This window comes from Lytechinus variegatus, chromosome 11 (assembly GCF_018143015.1).
Source record: "Lytechinus variegatus isolate NC3 chromosome 11, Lvar_3.0, whole genome shotgun sequence".
NCBI lineage: Eukaryota > Metazoa > Echinodermata > Echinoidea > Temnopleuroida > Toxopneustidae > Lytechinus > Lytechinus variegatus.
In genome coordinates, this window is record NC_054750.1 from 2,859,448 (window position 1) to 2,881,263 (window position 21,816).

The following is a 21,816-nucleotide window of genomic DNA, read 5'->3' on the forward strand; positions in this document are numbered from 1 at the left end:
TTCTGCTCTTAAAATATGATTATATTTTTTGTATATATGTTTTGGTTGGTCATATTCTCAAGCATAATATGACAATCCGTATTCCGCAAGTGCTTTTACGTTCAATGATGTATATTTCTGATTTACTGTCAAACCCTCTTTACAATATTTGTGTTACCATATCATAATGATATGCAGAAGAAAAATAAATAAAATAACAATAAATAAATGAAATAATAAAATGGGTTAAGAAAAATATATTTTTATCCTGCCGTAATAACTACATTTTGAAGAGTTGCAACAAGTGTATGTGTACTACATCGTCATGTTAGAAATATTGTGATATTGAGTTTTCATCAAATATGACAGAGTATGAATAGTGGGCAATACCTTCTTGTAAATTACAAGGCACTGGGTTGGTTGTGTGTCTTTATAATGTATTACATAACAAGATTTGATTTATAAGATATCTGACATACCAACCATACGATAATAATACCATAACGCATACTGAAGTACTACCAGGTGAGTGTTTCACAAAACATTCCGTTACGAATGACTTTAAGAATGACTGGTAACCCTTTCTCATTGCAAACGACAAACCCTATACTTTCCTAGGTGTTGATGAACTTCCCAAGAAAGGATCACTAGTCGTTCGTAAAGTCACTCATAGCTCACAAACAGCTTTATGAAACTCCCACCAGGTAAACTTTTGAAAACAGAACAAATGCACAATATGCCATCATCTTTGATATCTTGTTCACATTTATTTCTTACAAAATAATTTCTGGACATTTTATGTGAGGATACAAGATTAAATATACTGTATTTGGCAAAGGGTAAATACAGGGGCAGTGCGGGGGGGGGGGGTTAAAGAGAGGGGCAAAATAAGTGCAGCTGCGTACTCTCTCTCTCTTTAGATAATAAAATATGTATTGGTATATTTTTATAGAATGTCTTTAGAAGTCAACAATAGGCGAATTTGAGGTTAAGCCTCCGATTTTGGGAAGTTTACTTATGATTTAAATATATTTTAGCCAATCTTTTAACATTAAATGAATTGTAGAAGGTTTAAAGGTTGACTTAATAAGGAGTAACAACTGATTTAAGATGGATTAAATATATGCAAAGCATACAAGTTTTTCCTCTCCTTTCTTTCAACAGTTTACTAAAAGTACTGATACATTGAAAAGGCATAAATTAAGAGTAAACACTCTATTTTTTTAAAGATTTTTAATGACACTTACTCAACATTAAAAAAATGTATGGCCTCTTTTTCCTGAAGGGCTCATAAGCATTCTCAAATATTGCCATCACATAAATGTACATATAGCACTGCCCTGGGCCCCAGGTTACTTGTTGATCAGATTCAAGGTGAACTTTGGTATAAAATCTCACATTGATATTGTTCAATAATTACTTCATTCCATTCAATGATTACAAATCAACCATATTCTTCATAAAATTTCACAAAAAAGGTCAATATTTCCTTCATGGAATTCATAAATACAGTTAAAGGTCAAGTCCACCGAAGAAAAAATTTTGATTTGAATCAATAGAGAAAAATCAGACAAGCACAATGCTGAAAATTTCATCAAAATCGGATGTATAATAAGAAAGTTATGACATTTCAAAGTTTCACTTATTTTTAACGAAATAGTTATATGAATGAGCCAGTTACATCCAAATGAGAGTTGATGATGTCACCCACTCACTATTTCTTTTGTTTTTTATTGTTTGAATTATACAACATTTCAATTTTTACGAATTTGACGATTAGGACCTATTTGCCTTAAGCACAAAATGTTAAAATAATGGAATTCCAAGTGTTCAGGAAAGAATGAAACTTCATTTCACATGACAATGACGAGAAAATCAAAATATTTCATATAATATACAAAAGAAATAGTGAGTGAGTGATGTCATCAGTTCCCTCATTTGCATACCGACCGAGATGTGCATATACCTGTTTTGTGAAATGAAGCGAAACTTAAAAATGTCATAACTTTCTCATTTTACATCCGATTTTGATTAAATTTTCAGTGTTATGCTTGTTGAATTTTTCTCTTTTTATTCAAATCAACTTTTTGTTGGGGTGGACTTGTCCTTTAATCATAACACATATCTTAGGTATAAGATACATGTAGGGTAGAAAATATCCAGTTTTAACTATTAGTGCCAATCAAATGGGGAAAATCACATTATCTTAAAATATTATGATAAAGTATTGCCATTCATAAACATGTATCATCTAAACAGAAATACATCTGTAATTATCAATTGCACTTTATACCAGGAACAATAATTTAAAGATATATACCCCTTTCCGTAGTGATTTGAAATTGCAGAAACAATCCAATATATTTGCGAGTTATTTTTTTTAATTCCACTACCATCAAAGTCAAGGTGTATGCATAAGATAGAATATGCATGACATCAGAAAGGGAACTAAACAGATACAGGGCAAACAGGGAAAAATTGAAGATACAGGCACTAACAAAAGGGTATTTTTGTTTGAGTAGGCCATGAAATTTCCACTTCTTTAAAGACCTAAATGTAGGCATACATGAACGAGGTAAATGAATTACATGGTGTTTAATATTTTCTGGATCCAGTAGTGAATTGATTAACAAACTAGTATAGTGAACTGTGTACTAACTATATCCAACAGTTTGTTGAACTGTGTACTAAATACATGTATCAAAAAAAAAATTCTCTGTTTCATAAACCTATTAAAATGACTACTAGAAAAGTCCTTAGTGCCAGCTAGACGAGGTACTTTCCAAATTTTCATAGTGACATGATATATAATCTCATACCCTTAAAGACATTCATGGTAAAAGATATATATTTACATCAAATCTTTAAAAATGTATTTGAACATTCAAAGGCACAAAAAGTACTAGTCCTACAACATTCATATACAAAAATAACAGTCTAATGTAAAAAACATTCTATTTTTAATGTACATTTTTTTGAAATAAAAACTTTCATCTATGCTTAAATAACGTAATCAATCATTCTTCAAAATATTCCTATTGAAATGAAGTTTGGGTGAGTTGTTCTATCCACCCTACATGGAGTGTTATGATTATTGGCGGCTTTCACAGACAAACTTCCCCTCAGCCAATAAAAAGCAAGGATTTGGGTAGCTTATAACATGTCATATATACAATGAGATTGCATAATAAAATCGCAGTGACTGATGAAATAGTACAAATCACCATCCAATTCAAAGATATATATCTATGACCACATGAACATACATGTATACAATCTGTGCACTAATGTAATAAAATGAAACTTATGTACACATCTATGCATAACATAGCACAGGCGCACCATACTTTTCTTAAAGGTCAAGTCCACCTCAGAAAAATGTTGATTTGATTTAATAGAGAATAATCAGACAAGCACAATGCTGAAAATTTCATCAAAATCGGATGTAAAATAAGAAAGTTATGACATTCCAAAGTTTCGCTTATTTACAACAAAGTAGTTATATAAACGAGCCAGTTACATCCAAATGAGAGAATCGATGATGTCACTCATTCACTGTTTCTTTTGTTTTTCATTGTTTGAATTATTCAATATTTCAATTTTTACGAATTTGACGATTAGGACCTCCTTGCCTGAAGCACAAAATGTTAAAATAATGGAATTCCACGTGTTCAGGGAGGAATGAAACTTCATTTCACATGACAATGACGAGAAAATAAAAATATTTCACATTTCATTTAATAAAATACAAAAGAAATAGTGAGTGAGTGACATCATCGCCTCTCTCATTTGGATGTAACTGGCTCGTTCATATAACTATTTTGTTAAAAATAAGCGAAACTTTGAAATATCATAACTTTCTTATTTTACATCCCATTTTGATAAAATTTTCAGTGTTATGCTTGTTAAATTTTTCTCTTTTTATTCAAATCAAGTTTTTGTTGGGGTGGACTTGTCATTTAATTAACTTACATTTTTCCTCTTTTTTCTTATGATTGGAACAAAGATGATAGTACTGTCCAGAATGATTTTTAAGTACCTCAAAGAAATCACAACTCCAACAAAACACCTAACTGGCCAAATATCAAAAGGTCATATTTTGATAAAAAAATATTTTCTACCCCGAGTCACCCTAAACATGATGTGAAAATATGTACAAAATATATACAACAATTTTTATTTTCTTCAATGTAAAAGTCCTAGCGATCAAGCTCATATTATTCATGAAATTCGTTGCTATGAAGTGCGACGGGCAATTTGACGAAAAACAATTTAAAAGAAAATCAAAATTGCAATGATAATTCCAGTGATTAATAAAAAGTAAACATAAAAATTTAATAATATAATCAGAAACTTTGCAGTAAAAAAATCCTGAAAATATATCCATATATATATCTATATACAAATAAATCTAGGACTTGTTTTAAAAATTAACTGTGGCAAACAGTTACTTGTCTTAACCTTATGACTAATCTGCTATAACCAATTAAAATTCAAGGTTTTCAGTAGTTCAAAGCAAATACTGTTTCTCAATTATTGATAAAATGTTTAATCAAAAGGGCCCTAATAAAAAAAAATAACATAGACAACTGACAGACCAGTACTACAATGGACGTTTTTGATGTACATGTACTAGTACTGGCTTTTTGTTAGTACTGAAACCACTGACTTTATTCGCATGATTCAAACTCAATCTTGTCATGTTATCCTTAATTAAAGTCCCCCAAAACCCTTAAAACACATTCTACATTATTTACTCTTTTTGTGATAGCTCACTATTTTTGAAATCTATTTTGGTGTCTTAAGTTCAAGCCAGCAGCAGCACAATATGGTGTCTCTGGTGTCTTTTTAGTAGTCTTCTTTACTGGCTTCTTCACTTTCTTAGGTGCTGCCTTTGCCTTCTTAGCGGCAGCTGCCTTCTGCTTCATCTCCTTCTGGGCTGCACCTTTCGCCTTGGCCTTCTCCCGCTGTGCTACAGATACCATTAGCCACAATTTAATAGCCATGTTCACATTGCTACTCATCTTAAAATTATTACTTGATTATTAAATTTAGAAACGGATTTATCTGCAAATATTAATGATGAAAATACTTCAAGGCTTCCACAAAAGTACAAAGAAATCATTTTTCATTTACTGCATATATACACACAACATCTATGATGTCAAACTGTACAGATGTAAACATTAGACAATATAATATCTGTAGAAAGGATAATAACATACATTAATTTTCCATTATTGTAGACAAAAGACAGATGGTAAAAATATTTACAGTCAATCAAATTATATGTGCTCAGATAAACTGGAAAGTACAGTACTCTTGCGAACTCAGGGCATCCCTTCATGAAGCTTGTCAGCCCTGTCAACACTGTCTGTTGGTTGTCACAGAAACAGAATTTATGCATTGAAGTTATCATGCCACCATCCTAGAGGATGAAGCCATTGTCTTACATGCGTTGGTCATCGGCAGCTGCCGCATCTCTGACAACTACATTTACATGTATTCCTATATCCTCTAAGGGAGGACGCTATCATATTATGATGTCATACTTATAAGGTCTATACGAGTTGTCAATGATGTCACAAAGATCTGAAAGCTCATTTGATGACAAAGATTGATGAAAAACTGCATCACCCCATGATCAAATGGTAAATGCCAACATGAGGTTATAAGCAATCTTCTTGGATACCACTTTGAGATTTTGAAATGGGAGACATAGGCATGTATTTTTCTTTTGTCCTATTTTCATCAAATACCTGAAGAACATATCCAGAGTCTCCACCAAACTGGACATACCCATCATCCCCATCAACCAATTCAGCCCCAGTACTTTCTAGTTTGCGAGATTCCCTGTTGGGGATTTGATAGATATCACATGTCTTTGCTGTAGATAATCCTTCAGCCCTGGTTGAGATGCCTTTGGCTTCTTCTCCAAGAACTGCACTGTGGGAAACATATCCAGGAATGTCTTTGCTGCTCCTTGACTGGTGTTCTAGTAGACATGAATGCTGTCCTTTCGAGGATGAACTTGGAGTTGTACTGCAGTATGAAAAACCAAGATTATCGTTGCCCTTTGAATGACTTGGGTAATCATTCACAAACCCAATCCCAAAGCTGTCGTTCCTGATGTACTCGACAAAGGACTTATCACATTCTCCACTTTCTTCATCGTCACCTGCAGATTGGGAAGGGCTATCAAGTTTATGCCCATCCTGAGGATGGGTTGATTTTGGTGATTTAGTTGTAACATCATCAGAATCTGTGTCCGACTCGGAGGAAGTGAAAGCAAGATTAGCGTAATTGTCAGACTGTTTCTCAGGCAGAGTCGAGACAACAACGTAACCAGAAACCTGGCCTTTGTGGTCGCTTCCATAACCCGAAGACGAAGATGATGAGTCTGTCCTGGATCTGACTGCTCTTTTTTGTTTAGCTTTTGTCTCTTCCAATGTAATTTCTGGCAAATCTTTACATAGACCTCCAAGGTTGCTGTTAGGTGGTTCAGGCGATACAGAAGATTTAGACAATTCACCAGTGTTTTGTAACACTTTATGCAAATCGACTCCTTTTACATAATCAGACAAAAATGAGGATGGAGCTGGTGAGGTGAAGTCAGTCCAGGTAGACTGCAAACCCATGTCTGTTCCTGCATCAATGTGGTGTTTGTCATCAGGTGAGGTTTCTCCTAGCTTGACGTAACCTATGATGTCTTTCTGATCACCTGGTGGAGAAGAGGGTTGCTCATCTAAAGTTAGAGTGCTCAAGTCACTCCCTTTGCCAACATTATTTGAAGCCATACCCAATTTTGAATATGCAAGATTCTCCTCGCTCACATGGTCACTTGTCAAAGACTGCTCAAAAGAATTATCGTGCCGCTGTCCTGCTTGCGAAATTGCCAGAACTGAGTAGTTAATGGGACTAGGGACATAGTCATCATTAGGTGTTGACTTGAATGATGTCTCCTGGGTTAATTTATTTACTCCAAATGTCATATATGCCATGTCATTTCTGACATACCCCGAGTCTGAAGCCATGCTGTGATAACCACTGTCAGATCCCACTCGTCCGAACTTACAATCCATAGGTGCTTCTGCAGTGCCATCAAGTTTGCTATGGCTGAACGGCAAAGACTTGTCTTCAACTTGAACTTGAGGCTTCTTATGAGGGGAAGACAGCATTGAGATGCGCATGTAGTCTGTTGCCTCTTCTTCCTCATCAGCATCTGACCATTCTTCTAGAGTAGTTCCAGAAGCTTCACCGATGACAGCAGTCTCTTTACCCGGAAGCTTCTCCAAGATTGGGTTCAAGTGTTTGTCTTCTTCAATCGCTGGAAGACCTCCATCACAGCTGCTCAGAGACATGGACCTCCTGGGAAAATGCCCTCCTTTTGGTCCCAAGCCTGTTTGGCAAATGATCACCTTGGGGTTGCTAAATGTGTAGGTGTCCTGAATGACATCATCGTAGTCATCAGCATGAAAGACATCATCCGAGCTGGAGAAGTCCATGTGATCCTGTGGGGAGGGTGGGACTCCGCTATCAGTGCTTAGAGTTCTCGAATATGCTTCCTTACCCCCACCACCTTTGATGTCCAGTGAGTCCGTTAGTTGGTCCGTCAGGGATCTCTGGATGGGACACTGATACGGTTGGGACGGATATTCCTCAGCCACTACAACTACGTCTAGGTCTGCTGGACAGCTAGTACGGATTGTGTCAAAATCTTCCCCTTCAGCTGTTTTTGGTCGAGGGAACGACTGTATGTCCTGGAAAGGAAAAAAGAGAGGGTCTTCTATCATTAACTACCATTAATGTATGCAAATAAATATGTCTTAGAAAAAGAAAAAGTGGAAACTATAGTACCTTAAGTTACAAGAGTGCAACTTTTCTGCATGCGGGGAAAGACTCAAAGGAAAATGGGTGCATTTGTGTCACTGAAGGCACCCTAGTTTAATCAATTCTTATCATGGCCAAATCTGGAGTTTATAGACCCCAAATTAAATAAAAATGCATGCATTTATGTGTGCCATAGATATGCTGAAATTATTCCAATAAACAGTAGACCAATTTACGGCTCATGACATAGGATGTGTCCCTCCAGTGAAAATTTGCTGATTTGTATGAGGCTAATCAGAAGATGAGCTTTAAGCAAATTGATGGCAAATATATATAATTCAAGAAATAAAACATACCTCACATCTGGAGAGCACTTTTTCAACCATAATACTTTCTCACTATTACCTTTTATCAATCATATATTTTTCAAACAAATTACGACTTCAAATAAAAACCTAAGTTTCACATTCCTTTCAAACCACAATCTTCTAAAATATTCTCTTAAACAATTCAAATGTTTACTTCTTTCCCTATCTTGAATACACCTGTCAATCTACAATAAATTCTATTTAACTTAATCACACCCCAAAACCCCATGGAATTTCCATGGGCTCTGCTAGTAATTACATGAATCTTCAACAAAAAAACATGATTTCATACAACTTTAAATATGCAGATTTTTAAATACAGATTTGATAATTCATTTACCTTTTTATTTTTGACCATGTCTGTGTAAACTGGGTCTGGCCAAGACTTGCCTAGCTTACTCTGGACATAGTACAAACTGGTCAACAGCGAAAAGAGAAGAATGGCACCCCCAGGCAGAATCAGCCAGATTAGTGGTGACAAAGTTGCTGTGGAGACAGAGAAATCGTTTAGAAGCAAATAAAAATTTTGTTTGTTACGTCACAAAACAAAAATGCTGGAAAGATCAATTTAACAATGTGTGTTCATAGAATGTTTGGAGTGCATTGACAGAGTGTTCACAGTATGTTCACAGTATGTTCACAGTGTGTTCAGTCTGTAAAAAGGGTGTTTAGTGTCCACAGTGCATTCACAGAGATTTCAGTGTGTGCAGTGTGTTCACAGTGTATTCAAAGTGTTCAAAGTGTGTTCAGAGTTCACACAATGTTCTGAGTGTTCACACCTTGTTCATAGAGGGTCAGAGTATGTTCAGTGTGTTAAAAGTGTGTTCACAGTAGGTTCACAGTCTCTTCAGTGTGTACAGTGTGTTAAAAGTGTATTCATTGTGTGTTCATTTTTCAGCGTTCACAGTATATTCAAAGTGTTGACAGAGTGTTCACAGACTTTTCAGTGTGTTCACACTTTGTTCAGTGTGTTCTGTTTGTTCACATAGTGGACCATGTGATGAGATTCATACTGCTAAAGAGCACAAATTTAATGTGATAATGCTTTCACACTGTGGATACATCCATGTATCCAGTGCGTGTGTTTACAGTGAGTTCATATATCAGATTAAGTTAGAATGAGATTCACCTTTTTGAATGCTTAAGCATATCAGTGTGTAGATGTTTTAACATTGTGTTCCATACTTTGAACATACTGTGGGATAGTGTGTACTTTCCAACATGTAAATTAATACAAAATTAACAGAAGAAAATCTTGACTATCATCGTAATGCCAAGAAGGCCTAGATTTGTGAAGAGAGTTGTTAGCTCACAAGATATTTGGTGACTGCAATTTCTCAAACAGACAAATATAGTGACAAATTTGAGAAGCCCTCCGGCAAATCATGGAAAGCCTTTGTGTACTTACTTTCAAGTGCAATACATTCAGAAAGCTCAAACTCTGCTGCTCCTCCAACTAGTGTAGATCCATCGATGACATTCACTGCCACAACTTGGAACAAGAAGGGAGCCTGGTTACAGTCAACTTCCATGTCCATTGTTAAGTCTGTTGTCTCATGCCAGTCATTGATGCTGTTGGCCAGGGTGGTGGTGACCAGTGGTGCGGACCGTCGATGGACATTGGGTCTGGGAGTTGATGGTTCTATGTGGTGGTAGGACACCAGATAGTGGTCTATTGGTCCGTTGGGATGAGCAGGTGGCTCCCAGCTCAACTGAACTTTGTTGTGAGATAGTGGTTGGACCATCAGGCTTCCTGGCTGTTGTGGAACTATTGAAAAAAACAAAATGGGGGTAAGACTAGATTATTAAGTATTCTGTTTCACCACGTAAAGAAGTCCTGAAAAAGGACTGTTGGGTAATCTTCCGGGAAATAGATCTCAGATGAACTGTTGTTCTCAACGTTTCGAGCATGTAAACTCTGTTTGCTCTTTGACAGGAGAGCAGTCTTTTGTTCAATGTAAAAACAAAACAACATTGATTACAGGAGAAAGTGACAGTATTTCTCATCATTATTACATTATTTTTGCTAGATATACAAATGTATTGTTAAAATATACTTAACACTGACCCACCTGTTAAATTAAGTTCTTTCTATCCAAATTACTGTACCACAAGGATCAGCCATTGATCCTCTCTTTTTCTTCCGTAAATAATATATTTGATTATTCATATAATACCATGCAAACCTTTTAAACAATCTTTTGTAAAATACTCAATTTAATATACTGATGACCTGTCATCCTTTCTTGAAGAGGAGATGAGTAAAATCTCAATGATGGTATAAGGAATAACATACCTCCTATTTCTGTTTTTTGGTATACTGCATCAGAGGGAGCTCCACACTTGGTCGTACAGGCTCGCACCTGAAGGGAATAGTGGACATATCCATAAAGTCCCTCCACAAAATAGGTCTGTGCTCCCCCAGAAAAGAATTCCTGTTGATCTGAGGAAGAATTGCTCTTCACCAAAATTGAGTAATTGCGGATGATTCCATTTTGTTCCAGAGGGGGTGACCATGTCAGACCTATCGATGTAGCGTTTGACCCTATGATGGTTACATTCACAGGTTCACTGGGTACTACATTGGAGAAAAATATGAAAAAAATATTAGCATTGCATTTATTTTGAAGCCCCTCAAGTTTTTACAAAACCTGTAGAGGTAACTCTGTCTTAATTCATTATTCCATTATATCAACAGCTAAGCCCTAAAACTAAATATACTATGGGTGCTATGTAATAAAAACCTTTGTTTTAGTTTAGGGAAATTACTTAACGATCTTACAGGAACATGTATTCTGACTATATACCTGATTGAAATTCAAATATCTGCACATAATTTTTTTTTTCTTTTTGATACAAAACCAAATGTAAACTATAGAATGGGCTAAAACTCCTGGATATTATCTAACCATCTGTACTTGATTTAACTTACATGTAATTTGTATTACTTTTGCAATAAAATCAATATTAAGTCCTGAACTATTAATGATGTGTAGCTTTACCATATTCGATTAACAATTCTGTAGGATAAAAAGAGTTCTCTGTAAGAAAAAAAACTTATTGCCAAGAGTGGGCACTATATAGATATGTTAAAATAAAAAAAAGTTTTCAGGGACCGAACAGCTGAAGAGATTCAATGGTCACAATAATTTGTAAGAATTACAGATTAGGGTTGAGTATAATACAGAAAACTGAGGGCCATGTCATAAAGCTGTTCATAAGATACGAATGACTTTATGCAAGACTGGTAACCCTTTCTCATGCCAAGTGATATATCCCTACGTAATTGAGTTAGGACCTAAGATCATGTTCCAGTAGTGCGTAAAGTTGTGCGTAACTTTACGAAAAGCTTTATGAAACACCCACCTGGGGCCCGTTGCATAAAACTTTTTACCGGAGAAAACTCTGGTAAAAACTGAAAACTAAGGTTAGTCTGATTTCTCCCATTGACTTTAACACAGGGCAAAAACTCTGGTAAAAACAACCTGAGTTTTCTCAGGTAAAAAGTTTTATGCAACGGGCCCCTGGTGGGTGTTTCATAAAGCTGTTCGTAAGATAAGAGCGACTTTAAGAACGACTGGTGATCCTTTCTTTTAGTAAATGGTATACACCATTGGCGATGGTTTAGCACGTAAGAAAGGTTCACCAGTCGTTCTTAAAGTCACTCTTAACTTACGAACAGCTTTATGAAACAGCCCCCTGGTCCTTATCATTAGCTATTAAAACTATGGATGGACAGAGTGTAGTGGTTTCATGGTACACCAAGTATACTTTCATGGGCAAGTGTTGGTCCTGAAAAGGACCACCTCAACCAGACGTTTCGACAAGTGTCTTCTTGTCACCTTCAGGAGAATGAGCAAATTTTTTTACTGCGGACAGACTTTGAATCACTCACATCCTTCACTTGTTCGTCCAGTCGAAGGACATCCCGTCGTTGGCCCTCCTCCAACACTGGTGTATGCAGAAACCCAGATGAGATAGTGTGAGAAGGGATCTAAACCAGTCAACGTCACTGGCTTGGGAACAGTCTCCAAGAAAGTCTGCCACTCTTGCTTGTCTATTATGGATAGAAACAGACAGATGAGTAAAGAATACTTCCATTCAACAGTAACACTGGCACCGGTTCGACGGGCCCAGACAGGTAGAAATTGCTGTCAGGCCAGTAATTTTTCAGAAAAAGCCGGATTTACTGGTCCAACATGACCAGTAAAAAATATATCAAGCTGATATCTAAATTATATTTTCTTCTCTTTTGTAAATTATAGAAATGACTCTCATTATGTTGTGTGTGTTGTACTGTTTTTTTTTTGGGGGGGGAGCGGGTAAAAAAGCAATAAAAGACGGTAAAATAAACTTTTTTTACTAATGTTTTCCTTCTTGGGGGACTGGTTAATTATATGTTCGGACCAGTAAAAGATGGAAAAACCGGGTATCTACTGGTCCGACATGATCAGGTCGGACCAGCAGAAAAAAGGGTTAGTGTGGAGCCCTGCATTCAATACCATTCAGTTTATATGTATTTGGTACGAAATAATTAAGACAAGGAATAGTCCTTGTACTGCATCCCGACAGTTTTTTAGCAATATGGGGAACACTCGCATTTACTCTCTGAGAAGAGCTGAAGGAAAAGCGATAAACGTATGCAAGCCCGTGATACAGAATTGTAGCAAATAATGGGGCATTACCCATAACGTAAGTAAGCACAGGTAAAAGGTGCATTGGCAAGGTCATTGTTTGTCCTCTAACATGACCAGTTAAGCAGCTAATGATGCTAACTCACATATACCTCTTGTTCAATCAGCCTAAATTTTCTCTACATTGAAAAAGTAAATTCATCCCTTAAATGCAACCTCCTACCACACATTTGACACATCTAGTAATCCAAAGACCTTCTTCTGTAAACTTACCAAGACATTTCAGCTGACATGATGGATCCGAGAGACTATCATCGGCGACATGGCAATAGTAAAGGTGGTGGCCCCGTATTTGGCCATGAGCCAACTCTTCAGGTACATCTATCCAGTTTACTTGGAGACTGGTGGGGTTGTCGATGATTGGCTCGACGGTAACGTTGGTCGGAGATGCCTCTGGGACTGCATTCATGTCAAGAAAGGATGGTATATTTGTTTACATCAGCACAAAGCATTACATTGGGTGATTTCAAGTTCAGTATTGACGTTTTGGTGTTGGTGTTGGGTCAATTTTTACACGATTACAACATCAAACGTAAAATGAGGATGGTCCCGAAAAGTCACTCACAATCGCAATGTGATCTGGATCAGTTTTACAAACTCTGAATGAGTTTTCGAGCTAGGGGAAAGCAATCAAAATTTCAACATTAACACCAACACCGAACTTGAAATCACCAATTATTCAGTTTTTAGCTGCAATAGCTGGTTGAAAGTAATTCTTCTCAACAAAGGTCTTGTCAGGATTCAAGAATTTTATTCTATTTCCATCAACCAGATCAGCAAATATAATCATATCATTTGTCCACATGTTGATAAAACCTATATTTTAAAAAACAGTTCATTTAACTTTTGGAACAAGTAGACAATTTTTCAAACCAAACATGAGCTTTCATGATAGGAAGCTTGACATTGGTTGGTGAGGTTAATCATGATTTATAATAATTGATTTTTTAAACATCTCCTCTATTACACACCTTTTCTTTACAATTGTTTTCTTTTGGACACAAGAAGATAACTAAAATACAGATGCATTCAAAGGTAATTTCATGGAATTCATGGGAAGGTATATAACAGGGGCCGCGGAACAGTTTTCAAAGTGGGGGGCTGACCATGCTAAAAATCACAATCAAATGGTCATTTTTACGTTTTTGTACACGGTTTTGGAAAAAAGTGGGGGGGGCTGAAAACTCCCCAGCCCCCCCCACCCTATTCCGCGGCCCCTGTATTAAACCAAGGTTAATATAAAGTATCATCATAGATCCAGATCTGGTCACTAACATAAACTGTACTTTGTGAAATTATATAGTAAAAGCTGAAAAATGATCACATTCACAGGAATGGCAAATATTTTATCAACTCACTATATTCTTCTGTTTTAGCCTGTACGTCTGTAGACCAACCACTGACTCCTATCTTATTGGTGACAGACACTTTGAAACTGTAGAGGGTGTAGCCTTCTAGATCATCAATGACAGTAGAAAGACTGGATGCAGGAACATCCCTGGATTGCCTGTTGACATGAGGACATGATGTATGGAGCATTATTCATAATTTTAAACTGTAAAATCCATAGCTTATTGTTTGAAATAGGAATCTGAAACAGATATACCCTGAAAATTTTGCCCAGTTGATCGTGGGCCCAATCCCTTGAATTGTTGAACGCCAAACAGGGTAGCAGCCACTCCCCTCTTTAACAACTTTTGGTCTGACGTGGCCGGGGTTTGAACTCTCGACCTCCCGGTTGTGAGGCAGCCGCACTACCAATTGAGCCAACACACCGTTTATGAACCAAGATTTGATATGTGTAGTAATATGCTAAGAATTTATTTTGTAAACTATTCTGACCAGTGAATGGTGTTCAACTAGTCGGCTATTTTAACTCACATTGGTTATTTTCGACTGAAATTGTGGAATATACTATAAAAAGGATATGACATATATGGTGGCAGAGGTAGGATGTGACCCTGTCATTTCCACAACCTAGCTTAATTTAATCAGGAATTGAAGTTATCTTGATATTTCTCGGCATTTTTTATGAGAAGAATGAAGACCCAGACTGGACCAAAAAGTGACATTGACATACCAATTGAAAGCTTTTAATAATATATACTACTAAATGAAGCAAAGCAAGCTATATTTATTTCACCGCTTACCAGCTGAATATTTGCTTCAGAATAGCTCCAATTATCAAACTTTAAAAACATGATTTCTTGTGCTTTTCACCAGCCACAATACCGTGACGTCGTATTTTGTTAGAAACATTGTTTTCTGCTTGTCAGATTATGCGTTTTATTTTCCTCACTTCTATAACGTGGAGATATCACAAATATCCTTTGCTGCAAACTTGGAATGGAATCTACAGCTTTGGACTAGAGTTTGCCATACTTTATTTCCCGTTTACTTGATGCAGATTTCCGATTCTGTCTGCATTCAGATTATGTATAACAACTTTTCCTGACATAGAAAATTAGGTCCAATTAGAGCCAAACAAAGAAATCACTAAAAAACAGTGAAAAATTGTATTTTTCCATCCATAATTCTAAATAACACGACATGCAGTCATAATATAACAATACATGATTACAGGTTAAGAGGTTCAAATCCCTATAGTCTCACCCTGTGTCTTGCCCTCTAGACTGTATCCAGGAGACAGTGTAATTATTGATGTAACCCTTGGCAGGTTTTGGTTCATCCCAGCTAACCAACACAGATTGGTAAGATAACGTCTCTGCCGTCACAACACTAGGTGGCAATGGATCTGCACAAGAGAAATTTAATTTGACACCTGAATAGTTACAACAATCATTTCTTTTATACATTGCGCACACATGGTATCATGGGTACGCAGATTACATGTTAAATGAAGTTTAATAATTCAAATATGTAAGAACAAGTACCTGGAAAAGAGGAATGAAATGAATTCAAAACTCTTTTGTTCTGCTTTTCACTTTTCTAGTCTATTTGAATAACCCATCTCCAGAAACTACGAACTTGATATCAACTTTTTACTTAAAAGGTTTAAAAGTGAATTCATAACATGCAAATCAGTAAATCTCATGTCTGATCATTTTACAATGTCTTTTTTGGTGAATTCATTAAAAAAGGTGACACAAGTCATACAACATTTGCTCCTGCAACATTTACTCCAGTCTTAATATCTCAGAGGAAATAGGTAGGATTGTAATAAAGTTTTTGGTTAAAGGAGAATGAAACCATTGGAACAAAATAGCTTGTGTGAAAACAGAAAAATCAAAGAAACAGATCAACAAAAGTTGGAGAAAAATCGGACAAATAATGAGAAAGTTATGAGCATTTGAATATCGCGATCACAAATGCTATGGAGATAGCAAATTGGCAATGCGACAAAGATGTGTGATGTCACTTGTGAACAACTCTCCCCATTACTTGAGTATATATTTCACTTGAATTGCCTCTTTTATCACATCTATCCATAGATCATGTGTTCTTTCTACATGAGGGCATGTATTACATATTTTTCAAGAATACATCATGGATAAAAAGTTTGTATATTAGAAAAAGCAAAAAGAGACATTTTGAGGGTATTTTATAGTCCACCAAAGGGAAAGTTGTTCATCAGTGACATCACACATCCTTGTCGCATTGCCAATGGGAAGATCTCCATAGCATTAGTGATTGCAATATTCAAATGCTCATAACTTTCTCATTATTTGTCTGATTTTTCTCAAACTTTCTTTATTCTTATTCTTTGATTTTTCTGTTTCTACACAAGTCTATTTGTTCCAAAGGTTTCATTCCCCTTTAAGAATAATGTAAAAATAAAAATTAGGGTTTATTTAGTTTAGGAGCTTAGATGTATGTTTGGCTTAACATGCAGATTTTCCATCATTGCAATTATCTCTGAAGCATGGACCAAAAACAAAAATTAATCCCAGGAACAAAAAAGGATTTGGACACGCTGCAGAAGATGTTTATCTGGAGCGTTCACAATCATTCAAAATAAACATTGAAGAAAACGATTCTAATTCTCTAAGATATACACGGAATGCAGATCTTTAAAATAATCATCTTCCAGAAAAGTTCTTGAATGGACTTTATATCATCAAGGTCCTGGTGGGCGTTTCATAAAGCTGTTTGTAAATTACGAGTGACTTTTTACGAATGACTAGTGATCCTTTATTGTGGTAAATAACACATACCAGATTTTAATTGGTGCTGATGTATGGTTCCTAAGAAAGGATCACCGGTCGTTCGTAAAGTCACTCGTAACTTACAGCTCAGCTTTATGAAATACCTAACTGATGACACATATTAAGAGCCTCTCATGTCATCTTATCTTTCTTAGAATAAGTAGAGAAAAAGACAGCAATTGCCAACTGCTCGATGTTTGTCCATTTCAAGATAAGACAGTCCACGCAAACAAACACTTAATAAGTTATAGGTTGTTAACATATCACTGAATAATCTGATTCAATGACCAATAGTCTGCTTTTGGGTTTGAATTATTAGGTCATCTTATCTACAGGAAGCCAATATGTGATGATAATCTTTAACAGGGTCCCATTAACAGACCTGCCAACCTCTGAGAATGAAAAACTGAATTCTGTGATAAAAAAAATGTATTTTCCCCCAAAAAAGTGTATTTCATAATATAATGCTCTCGCTCATTGCGGGGCTCAAGCTGCATGCAAGCTAAAATGCGCACTGCTCTTGCAGATGAAAAAAAACATTGAAACATGTGTATATCTTCATTCTTCACCCTGGTTTTAACAAAATGATCAGAAAAAAAAGTTACCTGAAATTACATTGATCTAATAAGCATTGTGTATGTTTTATGAAATAGAGACATATAGAGATGATTTTTCTCAATAAATTACGCTAAAAAAAAAAAAAAATTAAAAAAAAAAAACGTACTGCCATATTTTGGTTACAAAAACGTACTAAATACGCCTAAAACGTACTGGTAGGCAAGTCTGCATTAGATGATAAATTTATCTGCAACTTGTTGTCTACAACCAAAAGATCATTAAAATTCTTTTTCTTCTCCATCAGAACATGGCAAGAGCAAAAGAGAGGAACTATAACCACCAATAACAAAAATATTCTAATGGGTTATTAAAACCAAGATGTAGTAAACATATTCATAGCTAGAAACAGTATCATTAAAAGGGTTGCATAACATGACAACAGAACCAGTATTATTTTGCTCTTGATGTTCCCATACTTCCAACAACGTTGTTATGGGGAAAAAATAAAAATAAAAAAAATAAAACACCTAATTGAAACTTTTATTTACCTGGATTTGGTTCATTATGATACAAGAAGTACTTGCCAAGTCGTAAAACTTCCTAAAATAGCAAAGTACCATGCTACAACCATGTAGCACCTCTTGGTAACCGAGACGTTTGGACTTTGGTCATGATCATGCAAAGCCATGTTCTTTAGAGGGTCTTTGTATGCGAACGTACTCAGTCAATCTACCATGGTGACCATATTCTGTGTATTTTACACTCATATTGGGTCAATGAAGTGATTGTTTTAAGGGAATTACCCTACAGAAGCCCTACAAAACCAGACTATCCACTGTCTTCCTGTTCTGATATTCTTTAGTTTTGTTGTAGATTACAACTCATCTAACCTTAAAAACAATGGCAAGAAATCAAAAACTTTATCTCGAGCTGATCATTAAAGGTTTCACGGCCTAATCACTAGTGGCAGGCCATAAATATTCATTCGAGCCAACCCATTGCTATTTTTTTATTTTGATATGGCTGATAGACAAAGTGTATGCATATGATTGTCCATCTAACACTGATTCTATTTTTGGTAATTACTGAACTTCCTTTTCCCAAATTGGGAAGAAATATCACCAATTTTGGACTATATTTTCACTGGCGGAAGGATTAGGGCTATTTTGCTGTTTGAGGTGATGAATCTGCTCCCCCCGAAGGTGTCTTCAAACACGCCAATTTATTTTTAAAATGAGCCGGTCGAGGACCCTTTTCTGGTCAGATATGGATTGCCAGATATAAATCCTATCCACTGGTAGTAAACATTCGACCCCGAATTTCATCCTTATTTTTTATGAATTTTTTAAAGTGCCAATTTAACACATGAGTCTATGGGGAATGAATTAAGCTGTGAAACCTAAAACAACTGTCAACATGCTAACATTTTCCTTGCAACATCAGCATTCTTATCAGTGGGCTATTATTCCAGAACACAAACAGATCATGTGACTCAAAACAGAATTAACAGACAACAACCTGATTCTTGTGTTATACGATATAGCATGATCGGTCTTACTTAATATACAATTTCACTGTTTTAATCTATTCACTTTTAAAATTGGCTTTGTAGCGATTGTAGAGAAGCCTATACTTTATAACCTTTGGACATTGAACAAAATTATTTGATAACTACACATCGATCTGTACACAATATCATAACCTATATCACATAAAAATAATGATGTGTTGTCATGTGACGACAATGGACTCAGTTCATGTTTGAGTAATGCAAGGGGTAACAGAGATCACAAAATCGTTCCTTTGTCCTCATTCTTAACCCCCCCCTTCAATATCATATCATATTGAGCTATATCAACAAAGTATGGGGAACAATGAAGAAATTGGTGATGAAATCCAAACAATGTGGTATCATAATTAAAGCGTAATAAATAAAAGAGCAGGCAAGACATAGCAACAAATAATACATGTGGACTGGAGTTTCAACATCTTAGTTTAATCAAACTTTTTTTACTGAAATGCCACTTGTCAAAATCCATAAGAAGGAAAAATTCTAAGAGGGTCATTAAATAATAGTTTTTATCAAAAAAGGCAATCCGGCTTTAATAAATAAATAATAAAACAAATTATAAAATAAAACTTGAAAGCTCTCTGATCACGGAAAGTGCACCCAAACTCTGTATATATAGGGTCACTATGGGACTCTACCAATCTATAATGGCATATTATAATGATAAATCTTGCATGTATTTTCAATATAGTATCGAGTTGCAGCAAAAAGGTTTATGGTATTTAATGATACAAAGGAACAAAGATCTCCCTATCAAGATTTTATGATATCATCTTTCATCAAACAAAAATGAAGGGTAAACACTTTAAAGGGGAATGAAAGCTTTGGAACAAGTGGGCTTGTGTGGAAACAGAAAAATCAAAGAAGAAGAACAGAGAAAGTTTTGAGAAAAATCAGACAAATAATGAGAAAGTTATGAGCATTTGAATATTGTGATCACTATTGCTATGGAGATCCTCCCATTGGCAATGCATCAAAGATGTGTGATGTCACTTGAGAACTCTCCCAATTACTTTAGTATATATTTCACTTAAATGGCCTCTTTCATCACATCTATCAGTGGATCATATATTCCATATACATATGTGAATAACTTTCCTTTTGATGGACTATAAAATACCCCCAAAAGTCTCTTTTTGCTTTTTCTTATGATAATAGAATCTGTTTATCCAAAACATATTCTATGAAAATCTGTAGTACATGCCCTCCTATAGGGAATATATGATCTACTGATACATGTAGATGTGATGAAAGACGGAGGCAATTTAAGTGAAATATATAAAAAAAAAGAAAATAATTTGGAGAGTAGTTCTCAAGTGACATCACTCAATTTTGTCACATTGCCAATATGAGGATCTCCATAGCAATAGTGATCGCAACATTCAACTCTCTCATTATAGGTCCGATTTTTCTCAAATTTTCGTTGAGCTGTTTCTTTGATTTCTGTTTTCACACAATCTTTCCTGTTTTAAAGGTTTAATTTTCCTTTAACAGCCCTTCTGGATCTATTTCCTCATCTACATTAATTGTGCACACTATTTAAGCCAAGTGTACTATGTCATCATTATCATTATCTGACTGACACAATGTCACATCATCTTAGTCTACATACACAGACCTTGTCTGACACTTCAATTAATAATAGGGCCTTGAGAGAAGTCTAGCACATACTCCAACAACCAATCAAGAGATTTGTGAAGGTTTTGTGCAGTTCCATTTAGGCCTGGCAGGCTGAGTATTAAGACCACTTAATATTTTACAAATGAATTATTGAAGAATAAGCAAATTTCCATCTCTAAATTTCATTCTGTAAATCTCATCTTTCCATCTCATAAAAAAATCAGAGATTTAAAGCCTTGATATGTTTCAAAACTCCAAAAACATCAAAGCAGCATCATATACTACAAACATGAAATACTTGTCTCAAGCCTAAAGATCTTCTTGTTCAAACACTGACAGCACCTGTGGTACATTACGACCCTGGGTATGGCATGATGATGACGTTTATTGTACGCAGAACAAACACTTAACATCTTGAACCTTGATAATTCCCTACAATTATCTGTTATAACTGTGAATTTGTCACGCACATCACTACTAAAAAAATAGCAATCATCCGCTTTCATTTGCACAGTACAGCATACATGTTCATTTACATAAAAAAGAAGTTCAAACAGGTGAACTCTTTGGAAGAAAAGGGGGGGGGGAAGCTGAAATGGAGACATTTTACAGTGACACTGATTTTTATTTGGTTGACTTTTTATCTGATGTAATACTCTTCCCAAAAACCATTTTTCTTCATTTCCTTAATGGAGAAAACATGAATCATAGATTTACAGAATAATTTGCTGCTTTTGTCAAATATTTGCATAATTTTCTCTCTCAAAATAACCAATACTGGCACTGGTAATTGGTTCTACGTAAACATGCAACACACTAATAAGAAAGTATGGTAATTTGCGGTGATTCATTCAACATATTTATATTATAAGTTGAGATAATAATGAGAAATTAATAAGAAAGTCCATTCACAGTAGACTTTCATTCAAATAAAAAAAAAATGATGGTGCCCTGAAAATTGAGGAAATAATGTTCTAAAATTTCAAGATACATCCTCATAAGAGGAAGTGTAACAGAAAAATTATTGTTTT

General features: G+C 35.5%; 1 protein-coding gene across 1 annotated transcript in view; it reads right to left on the reverse strand.

The window, feature by feature from the left end:
* Positions 1-3,896: 3,896 nt before the first annotated feature.
* LOC121423714 overlaps positions 3,897-21,816 on the reverse strand; it is a 33,273-nt gene continuing 15,353 nt past the window's right edge. The window contains exons 11-18 of the mRNA XM_041619146.1: positions 15,485-15,626; positions 14,230-14,378; positions 13,085-13,270; positions 12,073-12,234; positions 10,474-10,755; positions 9,586-9,945; positions 8,518-8,663; positions 3,897-7,739 (exon numbers count right to left, since the gene is read on the reverse strand). Coding sequence (XP_041475080.1) covers positions 5,649-7,739; positions 8,518-8,663; positions 9,586-9,945; positions 10,474-10,755; positions 12,073-12,234; positions 13,085-13,270; positions 14,230-14,378; positions 15,485-15,626 — 3,518 coding nt within the window. The 3' untranslated portion in view covers positions 3,897-5,648. The remainder of the gene's footprint in view (positions 7,740-8,517; positions 8,664-9,585; positions 9,946-10,473; positions 10,756-12,072; positions 12,235-13,084; positions 13,271-14,229; positions 14,379-15,484; positions 15,627-21,816) is intronic.